General features: G+C 33.6%; 1 protein-coding gene across 1 annotated transcript in view; it reads right to left on the minus strand.

The window, feature by feature from the left end:
* Positions 1-20,358, minus strand: part of LOC129230457 (40S ribosomal protein S26-like) — a 36,477-nt gene that overhangs the window by 5,236 nt on the left and 10,883 nt on the right. The window contains 1 exon segment of the mRNA XM_054864856.1: positions 4,358-4,494. Coding sequence (XP_054720831.1) covers positions 4,358-4,494 — 137 coding nt within the window.

Genomic DNA, 20,358 nt, shown 5'->3' on the forward strand with positions numbered 1-20,358 from the left:
TAACAGGGAAAATTAGGAAACCAGAGAAAAATAAATCGTTTCTTAGAAATAAACTATTAACTGTTTCTGAAATCGAAATTGTAAGAAAAAAATATGGAGAAATTGGAAGTATTAAAAATAATCATTAGGATCATTCGGCCGATTAATTGCTATTTGGATCTCTAATTAGCACCCATATAATTTTAATGGTTATTAATTAGTAACTTTTACTGTAATTTGGCAGACCTAAGTCAGTTCGAAGTTAAATAAGTTCAGCAGATGATACTTAAAGCTAAAGCTTCTTTTTTTAAATTTTCATTTTTTTTTTACATTAGTTATATTTTATACATTTTAGTCGCTTTTCGCCTAAATTGTAGCAATTTTTTTTTATACAAAATAGTCGCTTTTTTAGTTGTTGGGACAGCCCTGTAGTGAAGTATAGAAGTAATGCGGCTTTACTTACGTAAATAATCGACATATTCATCTAAAACAAATTGAAACCTTTTAACAACCAGTCATATTACACAATTCAATTTCAAATGATTTCATTATTTGACAAAAAAAAAAAAATCTTGGATTACTTTTGTAACAAAAAAAAAAAAAAAAAAAGCAAAAAAAACAATTATTTATTTCAAAATATATATGTCCGTAACTTGGTTCTGAAAAAAGACCCCCCCCCCCCCTTTGTATAGTTTAAGGTGACAGCAGAAAATACAATGGGAAATTTTTGACCTTGAGAGAAAAAGATGCACAAGTACACGGGAGTGTATAATTGCACCTCATTAATTATATTTTTTAAAAACAGAATTCGTGAGAAATGCATCGGAAAGTAGGGCACTTAGTTGCAAAGCCAAAAAAAAAAAAAAAAATTCATTTAATCAATTTTCCCTGAATTTTAGTTATTGTTTTGAAATTACCTTATACTTCTATAAAAACTTCTCTGATTTTTCCACTGATCTGTAGCGACTTTGCACAGGGTGCTTCCAGAAAAAAAAGGGACATGTTTGTTGTCCCCCCCTGCTATGTGCATACATAATGCATACATGCCAACTTTTGAAGGAAAAAACAGGAGATTCCACTAGAGGTATATAGGTGATTCACCAGCGACATATCTTCACAACAGAAGAAAAATATACTGCAAAGGAATAAACCAAAACAGGAGTAAATTTGCTTAAAGTTTCGGACATTCCCTCGTCTACCAAAAAAAAAAAAAAAAAGAAGCAACAAAAATTTTATTACAAAAATTTGGTAAAATCCGAAAAAAAAAAAAAAAAAAATCAGGAATATAATATAAGTAGGCATAGGGAACATCTTAAAATAACTTCAAACTTTCAAAATATTTGAAATATTTAAAATTCAGCGTTTTCTGAAGAAAAGTACAAAAGATGACGAAACCCAAGAATGGTGAAGATTCAGATTTTTTAGTTTCCATGATTACCAACAGTTAAGGCAAAGTTACTTCTTGAGTGATAAAATCTATTGTTCGTTTTTAATTACTACATTTTTTTTTTGCGTTTTACTTGATTGTAGTTCATTTTGTATTGCAAAACTACTGTAGAACCGCAAGTAGTTTAAATCCATATTTACTGAATTCCAGCTTAATCAAGATATTTCTTTGAATTTTATGTTGCCTGTTTTTCTATTTCTGTCTACAGAGTAAGAAATATTAAACTAAACTTTTTCGTAAGATAATGAAAATACAGTGAAACCTGTGTAAGTTGACCACTTGCGGTGCAGTAATTTGGTGGTCAACTTAGACAGGTGGTCAACTTATAAAGGGGGTAATGATTTTTTTTTTGTCATTTTTTGCACCATGAATTCATTTTTTGACTAATTGATACTTACTATTTCTGTTCAACTCACTTTCATTGTTTAGTATTACTTTGAAACAATAATTTAAAATGTTATTCAAATATTTTTAGAGATTATTTTCCCAGAATGACGTATAATGTGTCACGCAAATTTAAAATTTCAGTAAATTGATCAAAAAAAAAGTCTTATTGTTTATGAAAAGTTCCTCATTTGATATTAATAGTTCCTAAAAGTTCATAGCTAATCACAAATTAACAAATTTTTCGCTTTATTTTTTTCTCATATACATTTATAACCCCATATGTGTCAGCTAATTTTCTCTGGATTTCTCTCTTTTCAATTAATTTTAATATTTCATACTTTTTATCAATCTCAAGTTCAACTAACTTTCTTTTTGAAGCCATTTTATGTAAAACTATAACACAAAGAGCAACAAGTTGGACTCTCATAGTTCAAAAAGGCAGTTGAAAATGAAAATGTCCTATCTCTTAATCCCTTGCACCAAAAATACTGCAATGCAAGTAACTTTACTCTTTAGCACAATTCCATTGTTGCCAAAATATTGCAACTAGAAAAAAATACTTTGTGTTTTTCTATTGACACATGTTTTCATTGAACATAGAGTACAAAAGTCAGTCTCAAATAAAGCAACAAAAGAAAAACAAGTTTGGAGAAAAAAAGGGTTCTTAGTAGTTTTTACATGTGGTTAAACTCAAAAGGAGGTTTAGTTATGCTGCTGTTTCATTTAGTTGGTTAAATGCTGGTCTGGAATCAAAAATATTCTTGGAAAGCTATAAAAAAATAATAATAAAATAATAATTTGCTAAATAAAATTTTAAAAAATAAATCAAATGGTCAACTTACAAAGGGTATTTTACAATGCTCCAAATCAAATTTGGTGTTCATTAGTGGTCAAGATAGAGAGGTGGTCAAGTTACAGAGGTTTTCCTTCATTATATAAGATAGGACTAATTCCGTTCCTAACAAAAGCGGTCAACATAGACAGGTGGTCAACTTTACAGGTTTTACTGTACTGTACATCCTATTCTGTTTCCTGTTTGACCGTTTGTAAAACCCGTTAATTTCTAAAAAATATATCTTGTTTATTCAAGATTTGTGACGTGTTGGGTTGCAGAAAATAATTCACATGAAAGCCTTTTAGCTAGAGTAATTTAATCTGTACAATCTACAAATATTGAGAAAATCAGACGTGACAGGATTTAGTCAAGATAGTTGGATTATTTATTGACCAGTTAAAGAAAAAAGTTAAATATATACAAATACAAAAGTGACGACCAGCAACAGGCTCTGGGCCCAGCTAGACTGGTTCCTAGTCAATTTACAATCCCCAGTGAAGATCAATGGCCCTCTTAAAACTATCTACTCTCTTACTCATTACCACCTCTTCCGGTAAACTGTTCCCAGGTTCCACTACCCTGCTATAATAATTTTTCCTAATATCCATGTTAGCCTGAGATTTAAATAGCTTAAAACAATGACCCCCGTCCTGTTTTCAGCGCTTAACTTCAGCCCCGTAACATCTTTCATTTTAATAAATTTAAACAACTGAATCATGTCCCCTCGGTCTCTTCTTTGCTTAAGACTGTACATTTTTAACCTTCTAAGCCTGGAATCATAGTCTAAGTGAGAAAGTCCATTTATTAGCCTTGTAGCTCGCCTTTGAACCCTTTCTAATACATTGTCTTTCTTAAGATAAGGAGACCAAAACTGAACAGCCTACTCCAAATGAGGTCTTACCAAACGTCTATATAAGGGCAGAAGAACTTCTTTAGATTTGTTTGAAATAGATCTATTGATAAACCCAAGCATCTTATTGGCCTTGTTACTAGCAATGCTGCACTGTTGGCTAAACTCTAAATCCTGACTTATTAAGACCCCCAGATCAGTAACTTTGTCTGCCTGACTAATGACTGAACCTTGCAAATAATAACTTGTACACTTATTTCCATGCCCTAAATGTAGCACTTGACATTTCCCAACATTAACAGCCATACCCCATTTATCAGCCCACTCCGTAATATGATCTAGATCCTCTTGCAGCTGTTTTGCTTGTTCTTCATTATCTACAGTCCCCATAACTTTGACATCATCAGCAAAACAATTCAATCTTTGAAGTATTTTTTTAATGCCGTTAAGAGTTAAGAAATACTATTAAAGTTCAAAATTCATTTTTTCTGTCTCTTGTCTGTGGTGAAGAACTAATAAAAAAGAAGTTTAAATTGTAAAAGTATTTAAATTAAATTAATTTTTTAAAAAACTTCTCAGAAAATTTAAAAAAACCCAAAACTGGGCTAAATAATGGGTTTTTTTTAAATGGTTTTTTTTCAAAAAAATCCATTGGGTCCAATCCAGCCAACCCTGCTAAAAAAGGGGTATGGCCCATTTAGCGCTAACTTAAATCAGCCAGGGTGCCCAAATGCCCTCCAAAATGCTCGGAAAAACATTATTTTTGAAAATTTTATAAAAATAAAAAATTCCAAAAAGTTAATTGCATCGCTATTTACAAATTCATACCAAATTAATATGTAAAAAAAAATGTACTCACTGATATTGGCCTCTGGAACCTCGGGGGAGGAGCTCTATCTTTTCGACCTTCTTTAGATCTGTTCCTTACTATCTTAGAGTGAATAGCACAAGATACACAATAATGAAGTTTTGCATACAATTTTGGTAATGCATAGGCTGGAACGAAAAAAAGTTTTGGGGATTATATTATATATATACAGCTGAACAAAATGAAGTATTTTTTTATTATTTTTCAAAACTGCTGATGCAAGAACTTTTTTACACACATAAAAATTGGAAAAGCTTTCAGTAATTTTCTTCAATCAGGCAAGGTCTTCAATAGGAAATGACAATCTTTTCAGATAAACATAGGAACATTTTTGTAAAGATAAGAATGTTTCAAATAAAACTTTCAATAAAATACTGCATTTTCTAAAATTTAATTGCAATCAGAAGTAAAAACATAACAGAATATGGTACAAATCTCAATTTTGATAATTTTTACTGCTTTCATAAAAAATAAACAAACAGAACTTTGTACATGGTGAAACAGAATTATTCAATACCTATTCATTCACATACATATGGAAAATCTATGTTAACACAGATTTGTGTTTCCTTGTTCCAAAAAAGAATGAGAAATAAGAAAATAAATTTTAGATGAAATAATTTTAGTTAACAGCTAACTTCCCACAGCAATGAGCATCAAATACAATTGTGCAGAAATTTAAGTTAAGTACATTATATGATAAATCGATTAGTTTTAAATGTAATGTGTCATAGGATGACGTTACTAATTCAGACGTTAAAGTGCAGGTGTTGTTGATCAAACCGAAATAATAGTCTGAGAATCCACTTTATGTCCAGATCAAAAACAAAAAGTAATTTTGTTGGTCCACAGAAGAAAACAAGCACCAGATAGCCACAGAAGATATTTTATGCGATATTTAAGATCCTCTGGAGGAACTAGCAAATGGCGTTCGCAGAATTTTTTTTGTAAAAACTACTAACTTTATTTTAAAAAAAAGAAAAAATTTATATATATATTTAAATTTTTGGCATCTTGAATTCAAATTATGTGTTTCGCAATCACAAGCGTGTTTGTGTAGGCGCATGTGTGTGTGTGCGTGTTGTGTATGCACGTGAGTAGGCATTGATGTATGTAGGCGTGTTTATGTACTCGCATGAGTAGGCGTTTATGTGTGTATGTACGCATCTGTGTAGGGTATGGGTGCAACCTGGAGACAGTGCTCAGCAGAGGAGCAGCATCCCGAGGGGCCGGTTGGCGTGGTGCTGCAGAGGGAGGAGGGGGAAAAAAAAAACACAGGGTTCATACACTTGTGATTAAAAAAAAAATCCCGACTTTTCCAGGTTATTTTTTAGAAAATTACAGGTTACTCACTTCATTCAAAATTAAGTTTAAATAACAATATTTTCAAAATAATCAGAGTTGTTTAAAGTAGCAATGCGTAAAAACTGAAATTTTAAAAAAATCTTAGATTTTATGCTGAAGAACTTTTGAACCCAGTTTAAGGCTGCTCTTCAGTGAGGGAAAACATTGAAGTTAAGGTGTAAATGGCTTTCTTCCTTGAACGACGGGAGTGAACCTGAATCAAGTGATTGACACTTCCACGGCCAATGGAGTGGGCGGTAATCGATGTAAGGCAGGAACACGTGACCTGTCACAGCTGTCCTTGTTCTGGAGGGAAAGGATCCCCTAAATGACCCCCGTCGTGAAGAGCAATCAAAGAAATTAGCTGGAGCCAAAACCCCACTTGAACAGTACCAACGCGAAGGTTGAACAGAACAGAAAATAAAGTCAGTACCAAAGGGTCTGCGGTAATTTTTGAAACAAAGTTTTTTTTTTTTTTTGATATGCGTTCCCAGATTTTATATTCACGAAAAATTGATGAATGAAATAAAAATTTTATCATAAATTGAACAGGAAAAACGTTTGTCTTATTTTTTTTTAAACGATGTTCTCACTTACCACGTCCGAATCTTATTTCGTTCATAAAGCTTATTTGTTTCTTGTCTGAAGTTTAATTAACCCTTCGAGCGGCCGTGACGTAAAATTCCTTCACCCAGCGATGTATTGAAGAGCGGCCGTGTCGAAAAATTTGGCCTTGAATATTCTGCTTCAAGAACGGCTGCGGCGTAAAATTCTATGGAAGAATATTCATGGCGAAATTTTTCGACACGGCCGCTCTTCGATACATCGCTGGGTGAAGGAATTTTACGTCACGGCCGCTAGAAGGGTTAAAGAATGCAATTTTTAGCTTTAGGATATGATTATATATTTATAAAGAAAAACATAAGAGATATAAGCTTAGTGTAAAACTGTGCTGTAGTCCCGGAAAAAAAAGGGTGAGGGGTGAGGAGGGATGATTACATATCGGTTATCGGATATTTACAGTCAAGAGGTGGAACAATGCCGATTTTAATTTTAATTACTGGGAGGACAGCAGAAATGGCCGAATCAGAAAACAATTTCTGATTAGGATATGGTTACATTTCAAAGAGGGGAGGGGGATCCCGCTATTTTTAGTATGTATATATATATATATATTAGGGTGTCCCAAAAAAATGAAAGCTTTTTCTTAAACGCATACCCTCTCATTTTTTTCCTTTTATATCAAAACCGTTGTAAAAAAAATTTCATACAATTTGAAGCATGGTAACCCGTGCCGACTTGCGCCTAAAGGCCTAAACGTGTAAATAGCACGTGTATTCATAAGCAAGCGAACGCTGGCGAAGCGATACTTTGCGAAGCTCAAAGCAGCTGTAAATAGTGTACAGAAAACAAATAAAAACAGAAAAACATATGTTTGGGGGGGGGGGGTGCGTATCTTTTGGGAAAAAGCACGCATTCCCACCAAATCGTTGGCAAATTGTGTGAATAAACTTAAAAACCTGTATCAAATTTGGAGAGACTTTAAAAAAAAAAAAAGGAAAGGAAAAGAAAGAAACTGCAAGAAGTATTCAGGCAGCGCCAACAAGAATTTGAGAGTAATTTAAACAATTTATTCAATATTGCACATGCTGATGCACTTCGATTAATCAAACTAGAGGAAGATGGGATTTTCTGAGCTGCTTTGAGCTTTCAAAGAAGAAAACAGGCGCATTAAATACGATTCCACTACAACATCCTCGGATTTGTATGAACTTGTACAAGAAGATCCCTCTTCGAGCTCTAACTACTAAATATTAATACAGAAGATTTCCCTGAAACATATAAACCAGTACCTGGAACAAGTATAGAACCTGGAGCAAGTATATAAGAACCTGGAACAAGTATTCCAGAACCTGGAACAAGTATTATCAGAACCTGGAACAAGTAAATATGTAATAAGGAGTGATTTTATTACTCCAAAATCAGTTCCTTCATTGGACAGGTGTCAAAGTGTACGAGATTATGTGTTTATTCTTGAAGCTACTATTGACGTACTTGGGTGTAACTTTGATGAATTTCTCATAGATAAATCTTCAATTCAAAAAATTCGAACCGAAAAGCGGAAGGAGCACGAGAAAAGAATAAAAATTGGTTTTTATTACGAGGTACCATATGTAGTGAATTTACCTTGGAATATGAAACTGTTGCCTATTTTGGGTGATCAAAAATTAAAAGAAGGTCGCTTATCTATAGTTATTTCATATGGATATGACGAACAACTCATTGTTGAGTCTAAACTGGATAATTCTACAGAAAAGAACAAACACAGGCTATTTAAAAGGCAGTTTTAGATTGGAATCTCGAAGACAAAGTTAAAACTCTCTGTTGTGATACTACAGCTTCCAAAACAGGTCCTTTAAGTGATCCTTGCGCTATTCTTGAGTAAAAAATTGATAGAGAAATGCTTTCCTTTGCTTGCCACCATCATATATATGAACTATCCATCCCACTAAAATACAGTGCTATGGAGGAGCTGCGGAGTTGTTCCGAAATGTACCCTGTCTTGGAAAATTTATTTGACTTTTAGCGTGCTGAACTTACTAATATTACGGTCAGGAATGACTATCAAGAGTTGATAGAACTGCCTATGCTATTTTTAGGTGGAGATACAGAAAATGAATTTAAAATAAGGTCACCGGGAGTAATGCACCAAGCTCGATGGATGGCTCGAATGATTTACTTCCTACAACTGTTTCTGTTCAGTTCATAACTAAAATTTGATACCAAGAAAAATGAAGCATTGTTTGATTTCTGTTTGTTTTTAGTGACAATATACGTAAAACCATGGCTTCAATACATTTTGATAGTGCCCTTTTTTTAAAAAGGGCCCTTTTCAAAGGCCAGCACCCTGCCCTTTTTTTTTCTAGAGTGAACACTACCAATGAGGATAGAATAATATTCTGAAGAAAAAATTTTGCATTTTTCAAGAAAAAAATTTAGAATTTTCCGAAAAAAAAAGCCTATTTTGCATTATTTTCAATAGTTTGCATTCCAATAAACAACTAATTCCAATTACGAAAACTTGGCCACTTAAGAATCTTGTGTACTAAAATCTCGCAAATGACCAAATATGGCGACTAAGTCAAAAATTCAGACATAAAATTTTGAATTTATAGCATGAAAATAATTCAAAAATAAAAAATCCCCATGAAACTACAATTTAATTGCGAATTTTTAGCACATTCGTGTCCAAAGCAATAAGGATAAAATGAAATTTTAAATGGTATAACTGTTTTCATATTTCTCAATAAAATTATTTGAAATAACCAAAAAAAAAAAAAAAAAACATTTTGCAGCACATTTTGCTTATTTTCATTAGTTTGCAGTTAAAAGAAACACCCAATTCTGCTTTGTCTTTGGAAACGAAGGCGCTTAAGTATCGTCTGCTAACTTCCATCTTGTGAATGACCAAAGCAATAAGGATAAAATGAAATTTTAAATGGTATAACTGTTTTCATATTTCTCAATAAAATTATTTGAAATAACCAAAAAAAAAAAAAAAACATTTTGCAGCACATTTTGCTTATTTTCATTAGTTTGCAGTTAAAAGAAACACCCAATTCTGCTTTGTCTTTGGAAACGAAGGCGCTTAAGTATCGTCTGCTAACTTCCATCTTGTGAATGACCAAACATGGCGGCTACGTTTTACACGTAGCTGAAATGCTCGATGAAAAAACGACGATCTCCAATCGGCGCTCCCCCTCAGTGTTTATCCTGACACTACGCTTCCAAAGCATCAAATTGTCTTTTCTTTTGTTGAGTTTGCGCACAATTTCTTCTTTTTCCTCAAAAATCGAAAAGTGTACAAGCAAAGTAAAAAAAACTGAGTTTTTTTTGGAAAAAATCGGATTTTCGGAGTACGCAATAAAAATCGGAGAAACTCCGGGAAAAACGGAGCACTTGGCAGCTATGATATATATATATGGTCGAAAAAGGAATACTTCTGCAATTCGATGGAGGATATCCAATGCTGAACTGGCATTTTTGTTAATTAATCAATTAATATTTTAGATATTTATTTATATTTTTCCAGTGATTCATCATGCGCAGGGCTGCATTTGTTTACTATCAGTAAACAAATCATCCCGCAAAAACATAGATAATCAGCATGGTGACTAGAGCAGCATACACAAGAAATGATTTATATACTTCTTAAAATTGAAATTCTTTTTCAATAATAATAATAATAATATTATTAATAATAATAATATTTTACGCATCAGACAAAAAGTGGAACAGGCTATAATAATAAGTAGTTGGTAAGTCTTTTATTGAAGTGTATTTTCGAAGCACGCAGCTATATGATGTTCGAGAAGATTTGAAAATACATTTCGTGGGTGGAATTACACGAGCAACAGGGAATTACTTGCAATAATGTACTTAAATTAAAAACACAAGCTGCAGTTTACTTGCAGTACACTTGGAACAATGTACTTCGACTTATTCAAATGCAAAATGTTAGGAGAAATAAAATAACTTTTTAAAACTTTTTTTGATTTTTTTTTCTTCTCAGGTCTTTTTTTTTTCTAATGGTTTTCAATTTTTGGTTACATTAGTTATGCATTGCTTTCTGCGATTCAAAATAGTAATAACAATAATCAGAAATGCTTTCCTTTCTGCGGATACTATGGTGAGAAAAGCAACGGCTAAAAGCATAATTTTCAGAAAATTCATTCATGCTCCCATTTCGAAATTAAATGAAACCTCTTTATTACCACACAATGTTGAGAGCTTCGTGCAAACGAAGTCCTAAACTTGATAGCTGCACTCAATCAAGCTTTCATTGATGCAAATTATTGCAATCAATCAAACAATCGTAACAATTACGTGTAATATTCCCTATTTAAGTCAATTGTTTGCTCGTAAGAACGTGAACTATGTCTTACATACGTAATTTATATTCAGAAAAAATATCAGAATTGAAAATATAATCCGACATTTGCAAATCACACACATTAGTATACTATACTTTAAATTAAAAAAATATTTCAATTTAATTTTTCTCTTTTTGTATAAAAGTATTCATGAAGCAGAATTTATAAATTGTTGAGTGTACTAACATTTATTGCTCTAATTTTTCGAGCAATCACGATTGCTTATTGCTTTCATTTGACTGTTTTGGCGTCCTATCATTTTATTTTCCCACCGCCACCCTCCGCACCATCACCGTTGACCGGCTCCGCACGATGCTGCTCTTATAGCGAAAGCAGTCTCCAGGTTGCATCCATGTCCTACACACACGTGCATACATACACAACTACACATACATACAAACACATACAGACACCTACACACACATTCATGCCTGGACACCATGGGTGCAAGTTTGGTGATGTGTTCAAGACGGAAAATATTTTCAGCCCCCCCCCCCCCACCCCACCCGCATGCGGGCTTAAGGAAAAATTTGTATGTATAAATGTTGTAGATTTTAACAATGCCAGTTTTGGAATCTGTTTGATTTAAATTTTAAGCCTTAAAATTGTAATATTTAAGTGATTTGACATCACAATTCCGAAAAGTCTAAAATCCGACAATAAAAGGGGAGGGGGGGTCTGGGGCTCTCCCTTATAAATTTTTTCAAATTGAAGTCCTAAAAACGCTATGGTAGGCCATTTTGGTAAAATTCAGGGACTCTTACATCAATTATTTCAAACTGATAGTCCCAAAATCAATTATTGGGCAACCTTCATAAAATATTAGAGAAAGGGGGGGGGGGACACTATGGGCTCTTCCTGAAATTGAAGATTTAAAAACAAATTGTAATATAAATTTCATAACGTTTATACGCTTTTTGAATGCACTATTGAAGGGATGAACTTCAGGAACCCACCTTCGGTAACATTTCAAAATTGAAGTTTCAAAAACGCAATTTTAGACGATGTACGATAATGTAAAGGATAAAAGTGTTTGCAGCACCCCACCATTAGTTTTTTGCCGACCGTAAACATTTTTATTGTGGCAATAAAATCGCTTAGGACATAAGATTTTCACTTTTGCAACAAATCAGTTCTGATCGGAAAGTCTACCCAAGGTAGCGCTAACAAACTAGAAAAGAAGGAAAGGTGAGGGAAGGGTAAAGCCGACTAATGATAATGAACTGTCACCATTCCTCCACATAGTCTTCATTTGAAAAAGAATTCTTTTATAAGATAGAATTAGCAGTAAAAAATCGCTTCAGTGAAGTAGATATATTTTTTAAACAAGGTACCCTTTCCAACATTCATTAATTAAAAAAAGAAATAGGGGAACCGAATCCTAACCCCAGGCAGGGTTCCCGAATCACATCCCTCTTAAGGCACTCAAATATAGTCTAAAGTGGCACTTTAAATATTTCAGCATCAAAGAATCTTCGGAAGAGAACTCCCGAAACCCTCCCTCTGAATTCACCACAAATGTCCTAAATTTCAATTTTTAAGGCTTCAGTTTCTAAATTGTTTTGTAGGAATAGTACCCCTCTTACCTATAAACATGACTAATGACCGCCTAAAAATTTTAATACTTTAATTTTGGAAACTTTTTGAAAGAATCTTCCTACATCTTTCCCCCTTAAGTCAGTCAAAGATAGCCCAAAACAAAGCTCTAAAAATTTCAGAAACGAAAATATTTCGGGCTGAGGGTGCGGAATCCCCCCCCCCCTCTCATTGTGTTTACTAAATGCAGTGCAAGTTTTTGTTTAAGATTAATTTTTCTATTGAGAGAGCAACTCCCTTCCACACATCGCCAATGACAACCCAAAGTTTTCAGACTTCAGTTTCGAAAACGTTTCGAGAAAGACCCCTGAATCCCCTAACTTTTAACTCACTCAAAAATAGCTAAAATAGCATTTCAACACTTCGGGGAGAGACCCCCCCCCCCCCCTCCGAACTCTTTCCTCTAAGTTCACTAAATTTTACTTAAATTTGCGGTTTCCCCTTTTCATCACCGAAGATTTAAGAATTTAAATTCTGAAACGTATTGAGAGAAAGCCTTCGAATTCCCTCTTCTTAAGTCTTCCAAAGATTACCTAAAGCTGAGTACTTCAGCTTTGAATATTTTTCGGGAAAAGAGAACCCCGAACCCCAAGATGGTCTAAAGTTTCGCTTTTAAGACTCCAATTTCGGAATTTCGCCTAAAGAGAGCCCCCTCCCTCCCTCTTGACATTGCCAAAGACAGCATAAAAGTTTTAAGACTTCAATTACAAACACTTTTTGGAGGAGGGTCTCAAATGCCCTTTAACTTAAGTCATTTATGTATAGCCTCAAATAGTTTTTAATACATCAGCTACAAAACATTTTCTTGTTAGAACACCAAAACCATCTCTCATAAATTCACCAAAGATTTCCTAAATTAGTGTTTTTAAGTTTCCAGTCTTCGACTTTTTTAAAAACCTCCGCCTCCCCGCTTTTACATCATTAAAGACAGCCTAAAACTTTTTGACTTTTAAATTTTTAAGGGTTTGCAGAGGAGAAATATCGAACCACTCCTAGGTTCAAAAATATTTTCAATTCAGTTTTTCGATATTTTATACTGTAACCCGTGGGTAACACCCCCCTCACCCCGCCTTAGATTGTCCAAGATATCAACGTTTTAAAACCTCAGTATCGCAGGTTAATTTGCGAACAGATTACCCTCTTTGCAAGAGCAGCGTTTTTTCGCAACTCGTGCTCCGTTATTTTTCTTCGTTCCTTTCTCCCCCCCCATATTCCCATTCTAGCGAGTCTTAGATTCAATGACAGAATTTAGTGTTTCCTCAAGTCTTTGTCAAAAATGCAGGAACGGTTGCCCATCGGTGTTTCCAACCAGCAACTCCTTGGTCAATGCAGTGAGTTGGAAATAACAGAGCTACACCTAAAAAAAAAAGTGAAACGGCGCGAGTCGAAAAGTCACTCCTCCGAAAGCACGTTGCAAACGAAACGAGCCCATGGCAGAAAACCGAGAGAATGTCGCGATGTAAATTCGTGGTTATGGAACGATCCAGTAATATTAAAGCATATTTTTCAAACATTCAATTTTTCTTTTTTCATTAAAAACTAAAAGAAAGTCATCGACTTTCTTTCCGTCCCGACCTCCGTCTCGGAAATTTTGTCAAGACGGAAGGTCTTGCACCCATGCTGGACACAAACACATATGACTACACACATACCCCCCCCCCACACTCATTCATACACACAACTACCCACACACTTATGCCAGCACACAGACACAAATACACATGCCTACACACAAACCCCCACACACAAACACACAAGCCTACATACACACACGCGTGATAGTGAAAAACATAATTTGAATTCAAGATGTCAAAATTCAAATTAGCTTTTCTTTTTTTGATCTCTTCTCGACCCCGGGAAAATTTTAAACTGTTAGCAAAATTAGGGTAACTCAAATAACTCTAGAACGTGGAAGAGAAATCTGTCAGGCCCAATAAAAACTTTTTGAATGATGTAAAAGACAGAAACACATGTATCTATCTCTATTGATAAAGATGTTCTTAGTAACCCCGAAACAAGTGTAATTTAATTTGCACGTTCGTACATTAAAATAGTGTAATTTCTATGATAATGTTAACATTTAAAATCAACAGAAATTGAGAGATGTGCGCAAAGTTGCGTGAGACTAATACCAATCATTCGCCCTCAAATACCTTATTATTGCTTGACCAAGACCAAATATCTCTTTTTTTGAGAGACCACAGTTGGTTACTGTTTCCACTTGCACGTAGTTGATGTTCTTTCGACTTTATTTTTCTACGCTTTTAATGCAAACTCGTCTGTTCCACGTGTCTTCGCGAGCATGTCCCTCCTCCTAGGCGGTGAAGTTCATGTCCCCCGCCATAGACTTTACTTATTCCCGACCCTCTCGATTTCACACAATACTTTTCAGACAAAAACGGCATTCAGTTAACAACGTCCAGCATCCAGCCCCTGGAATTCATTTGAATGTAGACGTCTTGTATTCAAATCATGACACATGACTTTTACAAATTAATTCGGATAGGAACCATTTGTAGAAAGAAATAAGAAACCCAACGAGTAGGGTTCTACCACAATTCGTGATTGGGAAAAACAAAATTTAAATTCAAGACGTCAAAATTCAAATGAAAGCTATGGGCTGGATGCTAAATGTTTCTTTCTTTTCTGTTTGGTATTTTTTTTTATTTTTCCCTCCATTTATGAATAATATTAAGTAATGATAATGTTTCAATGAAGCTTTAACACCATTTTAAATCGGGTGTTCCAAAAGATCTTTAATTTTTAAATGTGTATATTGTAAAGAAAATATGCACTTTAAAAAGCATGAGCTTTGTGCAAGAAATAGATAAAAGTCAAAAACAACGTCTTAAAAGCACAAGTAAAAGATGTAAATTATAAGTGTAGAAAATGCATTGCTTAACTGAAAACTTGTGGCTATGTATTTGTTTTTTTTTATCCAGGATATTAAAAAACTTCGATCTTTGACACTTTGAATTAAAATTCAACTAGAAATTTGGCTTTTCGTACTAATATTCAAGCTGTATATATTGTATTTATGGTTCAGTTCCAGGCTTGTTGTTTACCTCTTTATAGCGAAATTGAGGCTATAAACGAAAAATTGTTATTCGGTTCCTTAGATTTCATTATGAACAGGCGCGACTGCACAGTGCATACGCACAAATATATATTGATAAAGACCGGCTAAAATTGAAAAACCTTAGGTTTCAGGGAAATGTTTTAGACGTCAGACAAATTATTTGTCTGAGCTTATGAAAATTTCAGTGTAACACGACTACCGAAAGATTCTTAGAACATTGTGTATTCATCCAGTTAAAAATAAAATGGTCAGTGTTCTCCCATCCGTTCTCTAATTATCTGTAAATTTAAACCATTGGTTCCCAATCTTTTGCACGTTGCGACCCTTTTTTGACCAAGTAAAGGACCTGTGATCCCGTAGCCTACATGTCAGTAAAGAAGTATCACTAGGTGTGGACCTAACCTGGCAACATTGTGAAAGCTACGTTAGATCCTACATTACAAAACTGCTATGTTAGATTCAATCCACCCCCAACCATACTGTGGTAGGAATAATGTTTCGATCGAATAAGAAACGCTACACGACCCCATTTGGGGTCACGACCCTGGCAACCCACCCCTGCCTTAAAACAATTTTTTTATACTCATTCATGCTTTAAAGAAATGCAGGTATGTATCATTTTCTCCTTAGAAAGTTTTCAAAAGAAAAATTCAGTGAAATCCTGTTACAACGTATATCAGTATAACGAAATGCCCGTTTCAACCAAATAAGTTTTCAGTCCCGATTTTGAAGTTCATTGTTACTGGATTTCACTGTATTATGAGTTACATGATCAATGCGTACTTACCTTGTAAAGAATTTTTTACGAGTTTGGCTCGAGAAATTATTTTCAAAAATGTTTGTTGAGCTGTGGAAAGCATTTTATGTATTTACATTTGTAGTAACATAATATAATATAGACAAAAATAGATTCCAAATATCTAGTAAGTATCTGGAATACGGTTTTGGAACCCTGTTTTTTTTTGTTTAGAAATGGTCGCATTATTTCGAACAAAATCTCAAAAGAGTGCTGGAAATATTTTGCCAGATTTTACACGGAGCAAAATGTCACACAGTATCTACCACCTTTTTCAACGAAATTCATTTTTTCTCGAATTTTAAACAATCAAAGAATGGATATTTCAAAAAGCAAAAAGTACACGACACAGATAGAGGCTTGAAAAATACTCGGGAAAAAAATTTACATGAAAACTTCAAAGGAAATTTGTAAAACCTTCATCCAACTTTCCCTGCAGGTTAACACTGGATCCGTAGGCTTTCAGACTCTCAGTGAAAAGCATCCTTAAATTTGCTTATAAAGTAGCATTAACAGGGGTCACTCCAGGTTTTATTTTTTGGGTCCTCATTTTGTGAAAAAGCAAAATATTTTTGTGATTTTTTTTTATTTTTGTGAAAAAGCAAAATATTTTTATGAATTTTCTTCATTTTTGTAAAAAAGACCTTCTCATGATTTTTTTCTAGGAGAAGATTATATAAAAGCATTTTTAGCTTTCTTATCGTTATAGAAAAGCCCTAGACAGGTTTCAGGGGGTGATTGCAAGTTCTTGAAGAATACCTGAAAGCTGTCGAGAGAAAATGCGCTAGGGGGAAGGGGGGAAGTAAGACCCTTAACATTTTATTTGTAATTTGACACATACATTACATTCATTGTTTTTTTTACAAATATACATATGCAAGGCACACTTTCTTAAGGTGAAAGTCTCACAACAGATTTCCTGTTTGCCCCTCTCAAATACTTTTAGAGCAATGAAAATTGCACATGCTGCTGAACATAATGATAACTCCTAATAAATACAATATGAACAGACTCAAAGATATCACATATTTCTTAACACAGAAGTGAAATACTCATTAAAGATGCCATGTGTGTGTTTGAAAAACTTAAAAGTAATTAAAACCCAAAATAATACTGCACCAGCATTCAGCGTTTAATTTTTTGACATTTGACGTTCTTACAGAGTAGGTATTTATTTAAAACTTTGCAATTTAAGTTAATAAATATATAAAGAAATTTTATTTGTTTGCCTCTTAACAAGGTACAGTAAACATCAAAAATGCGAAAAATTCGTTTACCATGGCGGATTTAAGGAAATCAAGTCCTTCAAAAGAAATAAAAATATAAAAACAGCATATAAAAGAATTTTATTTTAAGTAAAGTTATTTTAGAATTTGATTTTGAAACTCAACACAAATTAATACTAAATATATATAGCGTAATCAAAGTAAAATTTAGGATTTTCCTGAAAACAACGGAATTTCGGTATTATCAAAGATAAATGTTTTGAACTGAAATGTGGGATAAATACGTGGCATTCTTACCACAAGATAGCAAATGTTTTTTTTTATTTCATTGTCATCTAAATGTTCCCCCAAAAATCTAACTAGAGATTCAAAATTCTCAGAAATGGCCCATTGCTTCTTGATTTACAAAATTTGAATAAACTTACCAATCAATTTTCTGTTATTTTTTTTTTTTTTTTTGCTTCATTTCCTATCTCTGCACTTGCAGATTTTTTTTTGAGAATTCCTTCTTTTGCACTAAATTTTTGTATATTGACAGCCTCTCTGTGATTTTTGCTGCACTCATATTTTTTTAAAACTCTATAGGGTGACGGCTTTTCTTGATATCAACTCCAATATTTACTCAAGGTTTGTTCGAATCACTAACATTCATGAAAGATGAACATATTTTGCACAAAAACCCTTAGCTGAATAACTATAGTAAAGCCAGCTATACACCTTTTCATAATTTGCAATTTCACTTTTCATTTATTGCATGCTTCTTATATCCATTTGTACTCTCAAATACAATGCTTGAATCATTATTTGATAGCTCAATCTCAATATTATCATCAGTTGAAGTTGCTCCAGATTCACTTCCAGTATTTTCTGCCTCAAAAATCGTTATACTTTTGCTAACTGCCCTCACTGTCATTTGATGTACTGTCTTTTACCGCATTTCCCCGAGATCCTCCAAAACGGGAACATTTGCGTTACTTTTACCGCATTTTCCGAGTCCTCCGAAACGGGAACATTTGCGTTACTGTTACTGCATGATGAAGTGGTGGTAACGATTTTATAGGGGTTATTAATTGCTGACTTCAAGAAATTCACAATATTTTGGGACCCAACGTTCGAAGGGCGACATTTTTAAACATAATACGCAGAATTTCGGGAGGTACCTCTCGTTGCAGGACGTTTTCGTTTCATATTTTAATTTCTTGAAGAATAATTTTCAATGAACAAGCAATCTCTCCAAACTGAGATCAATGCGACTGTTATCTCCAGCGCTCCATTATCCGCTAAAAACATAACGAAATATTTTGCAAAACAAATTAATATTCGAATAGAATAACAATTTATTCTTTGATGCGCCTAAAAAATGTTCACTTAAACACGCGAACAAGCTAACTACGAAAAATATCGTCTGCACTCCTGGATCGCAAACGATCTGCTACAAAAAAAAGATTAATACCCATAAAGAAAACGAACTGGAATAATATACAATAACCACATTTTTTATTTTATCGTCTGCAGTTTTTTTTTTTTTTTTAATTTATCGTCTGCAGATTAAGCGATTCCCGCAACTTTTTATAAAATCCCACTCAATAAACCTTCCTTTGCGCGCTGTTCCCGTTGCTCACCATTAGCCGACATACGTTAAAAAATTGCTCATCTCGAAGTTTCATGTTTATTTTAAGAAGACAGCAAGATTAAATAGAATGACTGACGATATTTTTCAGCTGGCATTTTATTTTATCAATAAAAGAAGGAATCTAGGAATTAAAGTAAAAAAAAAATTAATAATAATACTTGAAATACACCGCCAGCTCAGTTATTTCCAGCCGAGGACTGCAGTTTCGTGCTTATTAGCACTCATCAGCCCGGCATAGGAAAGTGACTGAGCTGGAGATGGAAAACCTGTAATTTACTGAATATAATAATAATACTGTTATTTTTTTGGTTTAGTGTATGCTGTACGCTAAACTAGCGTGACTTTGGAAGTTATCTTTTGCTTCTACACGTACAGTCTACAAGAAAAATAGCAGGAAAGAAAAAATGAATAATGCATTTTAAACCAGCAATTCTCCGCAGGCACCGTTCAGCGAGAAAATTTGATCGGTCCTCGAAGAATTATTCCCGTTTCCAATAAAATAAAATTTCTTTATTTTATTTTTATTCCTAATTTCATATGATATTTTATGCATTAATATATCCATTAATTTGCATACCTTTTGTGGTTTTTCTCCTAGATTTATTCGCTTATGAAAATTTACACAAATTAGCTGCGCTTATTTTTTCATTTGAAGTGTGTAAGTTATTAAAAACAATCTTACAATTAACTTTTGTAAGTTTATTTTAAGTAGAAGGTTTTTCTTTCTGGCATTTGTTTAAAAAAAAAAGAAAGAAGAAACAGATTAGTTTATTTTAGTGAAAAAAAAAGTAAAAATTTCTACCGGTCTGTGAAATTTTTTGAGGAAGTTTTACCGGTCCGAGCGTCGAAAAAAGATCGAGAAACGCTGCTTTAAACTAAAGAATATGAGAAAAAGTGGGTACCCCCGGCCTAATCGTATCTTTTTTTTTTCCATTAAATGCAATTGTGTCAAGTGAGCTTTCGAGAACAGACAGTATCAACTACAGACTACAGGGAATTTCGCCAATCGGTTGTTCGGCGTTTCCCGCGTAGTCACTCATACTCTAACAGGATTTAATTAATTGCCATACAATACGATTTGCATCAGCATGCGCCAGTATTCAATACGAATTTCTTTGCAATTGATTAAAAAAAGGAAAATATAAGATTTTCGAGTGTTCTTTTTAACCTTCGTTCGGGAATAATTTTCAGAAATTTTGCTCGTCCGCGCCGTAAGATAACCCCCCAACTATGAACCTTAAACTTTTTCAAAATAAACTGAAGGAAATAGGAAGAAATTGAAAAAACAGAAGAATATTTTAAAAAATGTAAAAAAAAAAAAAGAAAGAGGAAAAAAACTACAAGATCTGCAACTGGCAAGGTTTCAATTTGCAGCTAATTTGAG

Source organism: Uloborus diversus, chromosome 9 (assembly GCF_026930045.1).
Source record: "Uloborus diversus isolate 005 chromosome 9, Udiv.v.3.1, whole genome shotgun sequence".
NCBI classification, from domain to species: Eukaryota; Metazoa; Arthropoda; class Arachnida; order Araneae; family Uloboridae; genus Uloborus; species Uloborus diversus.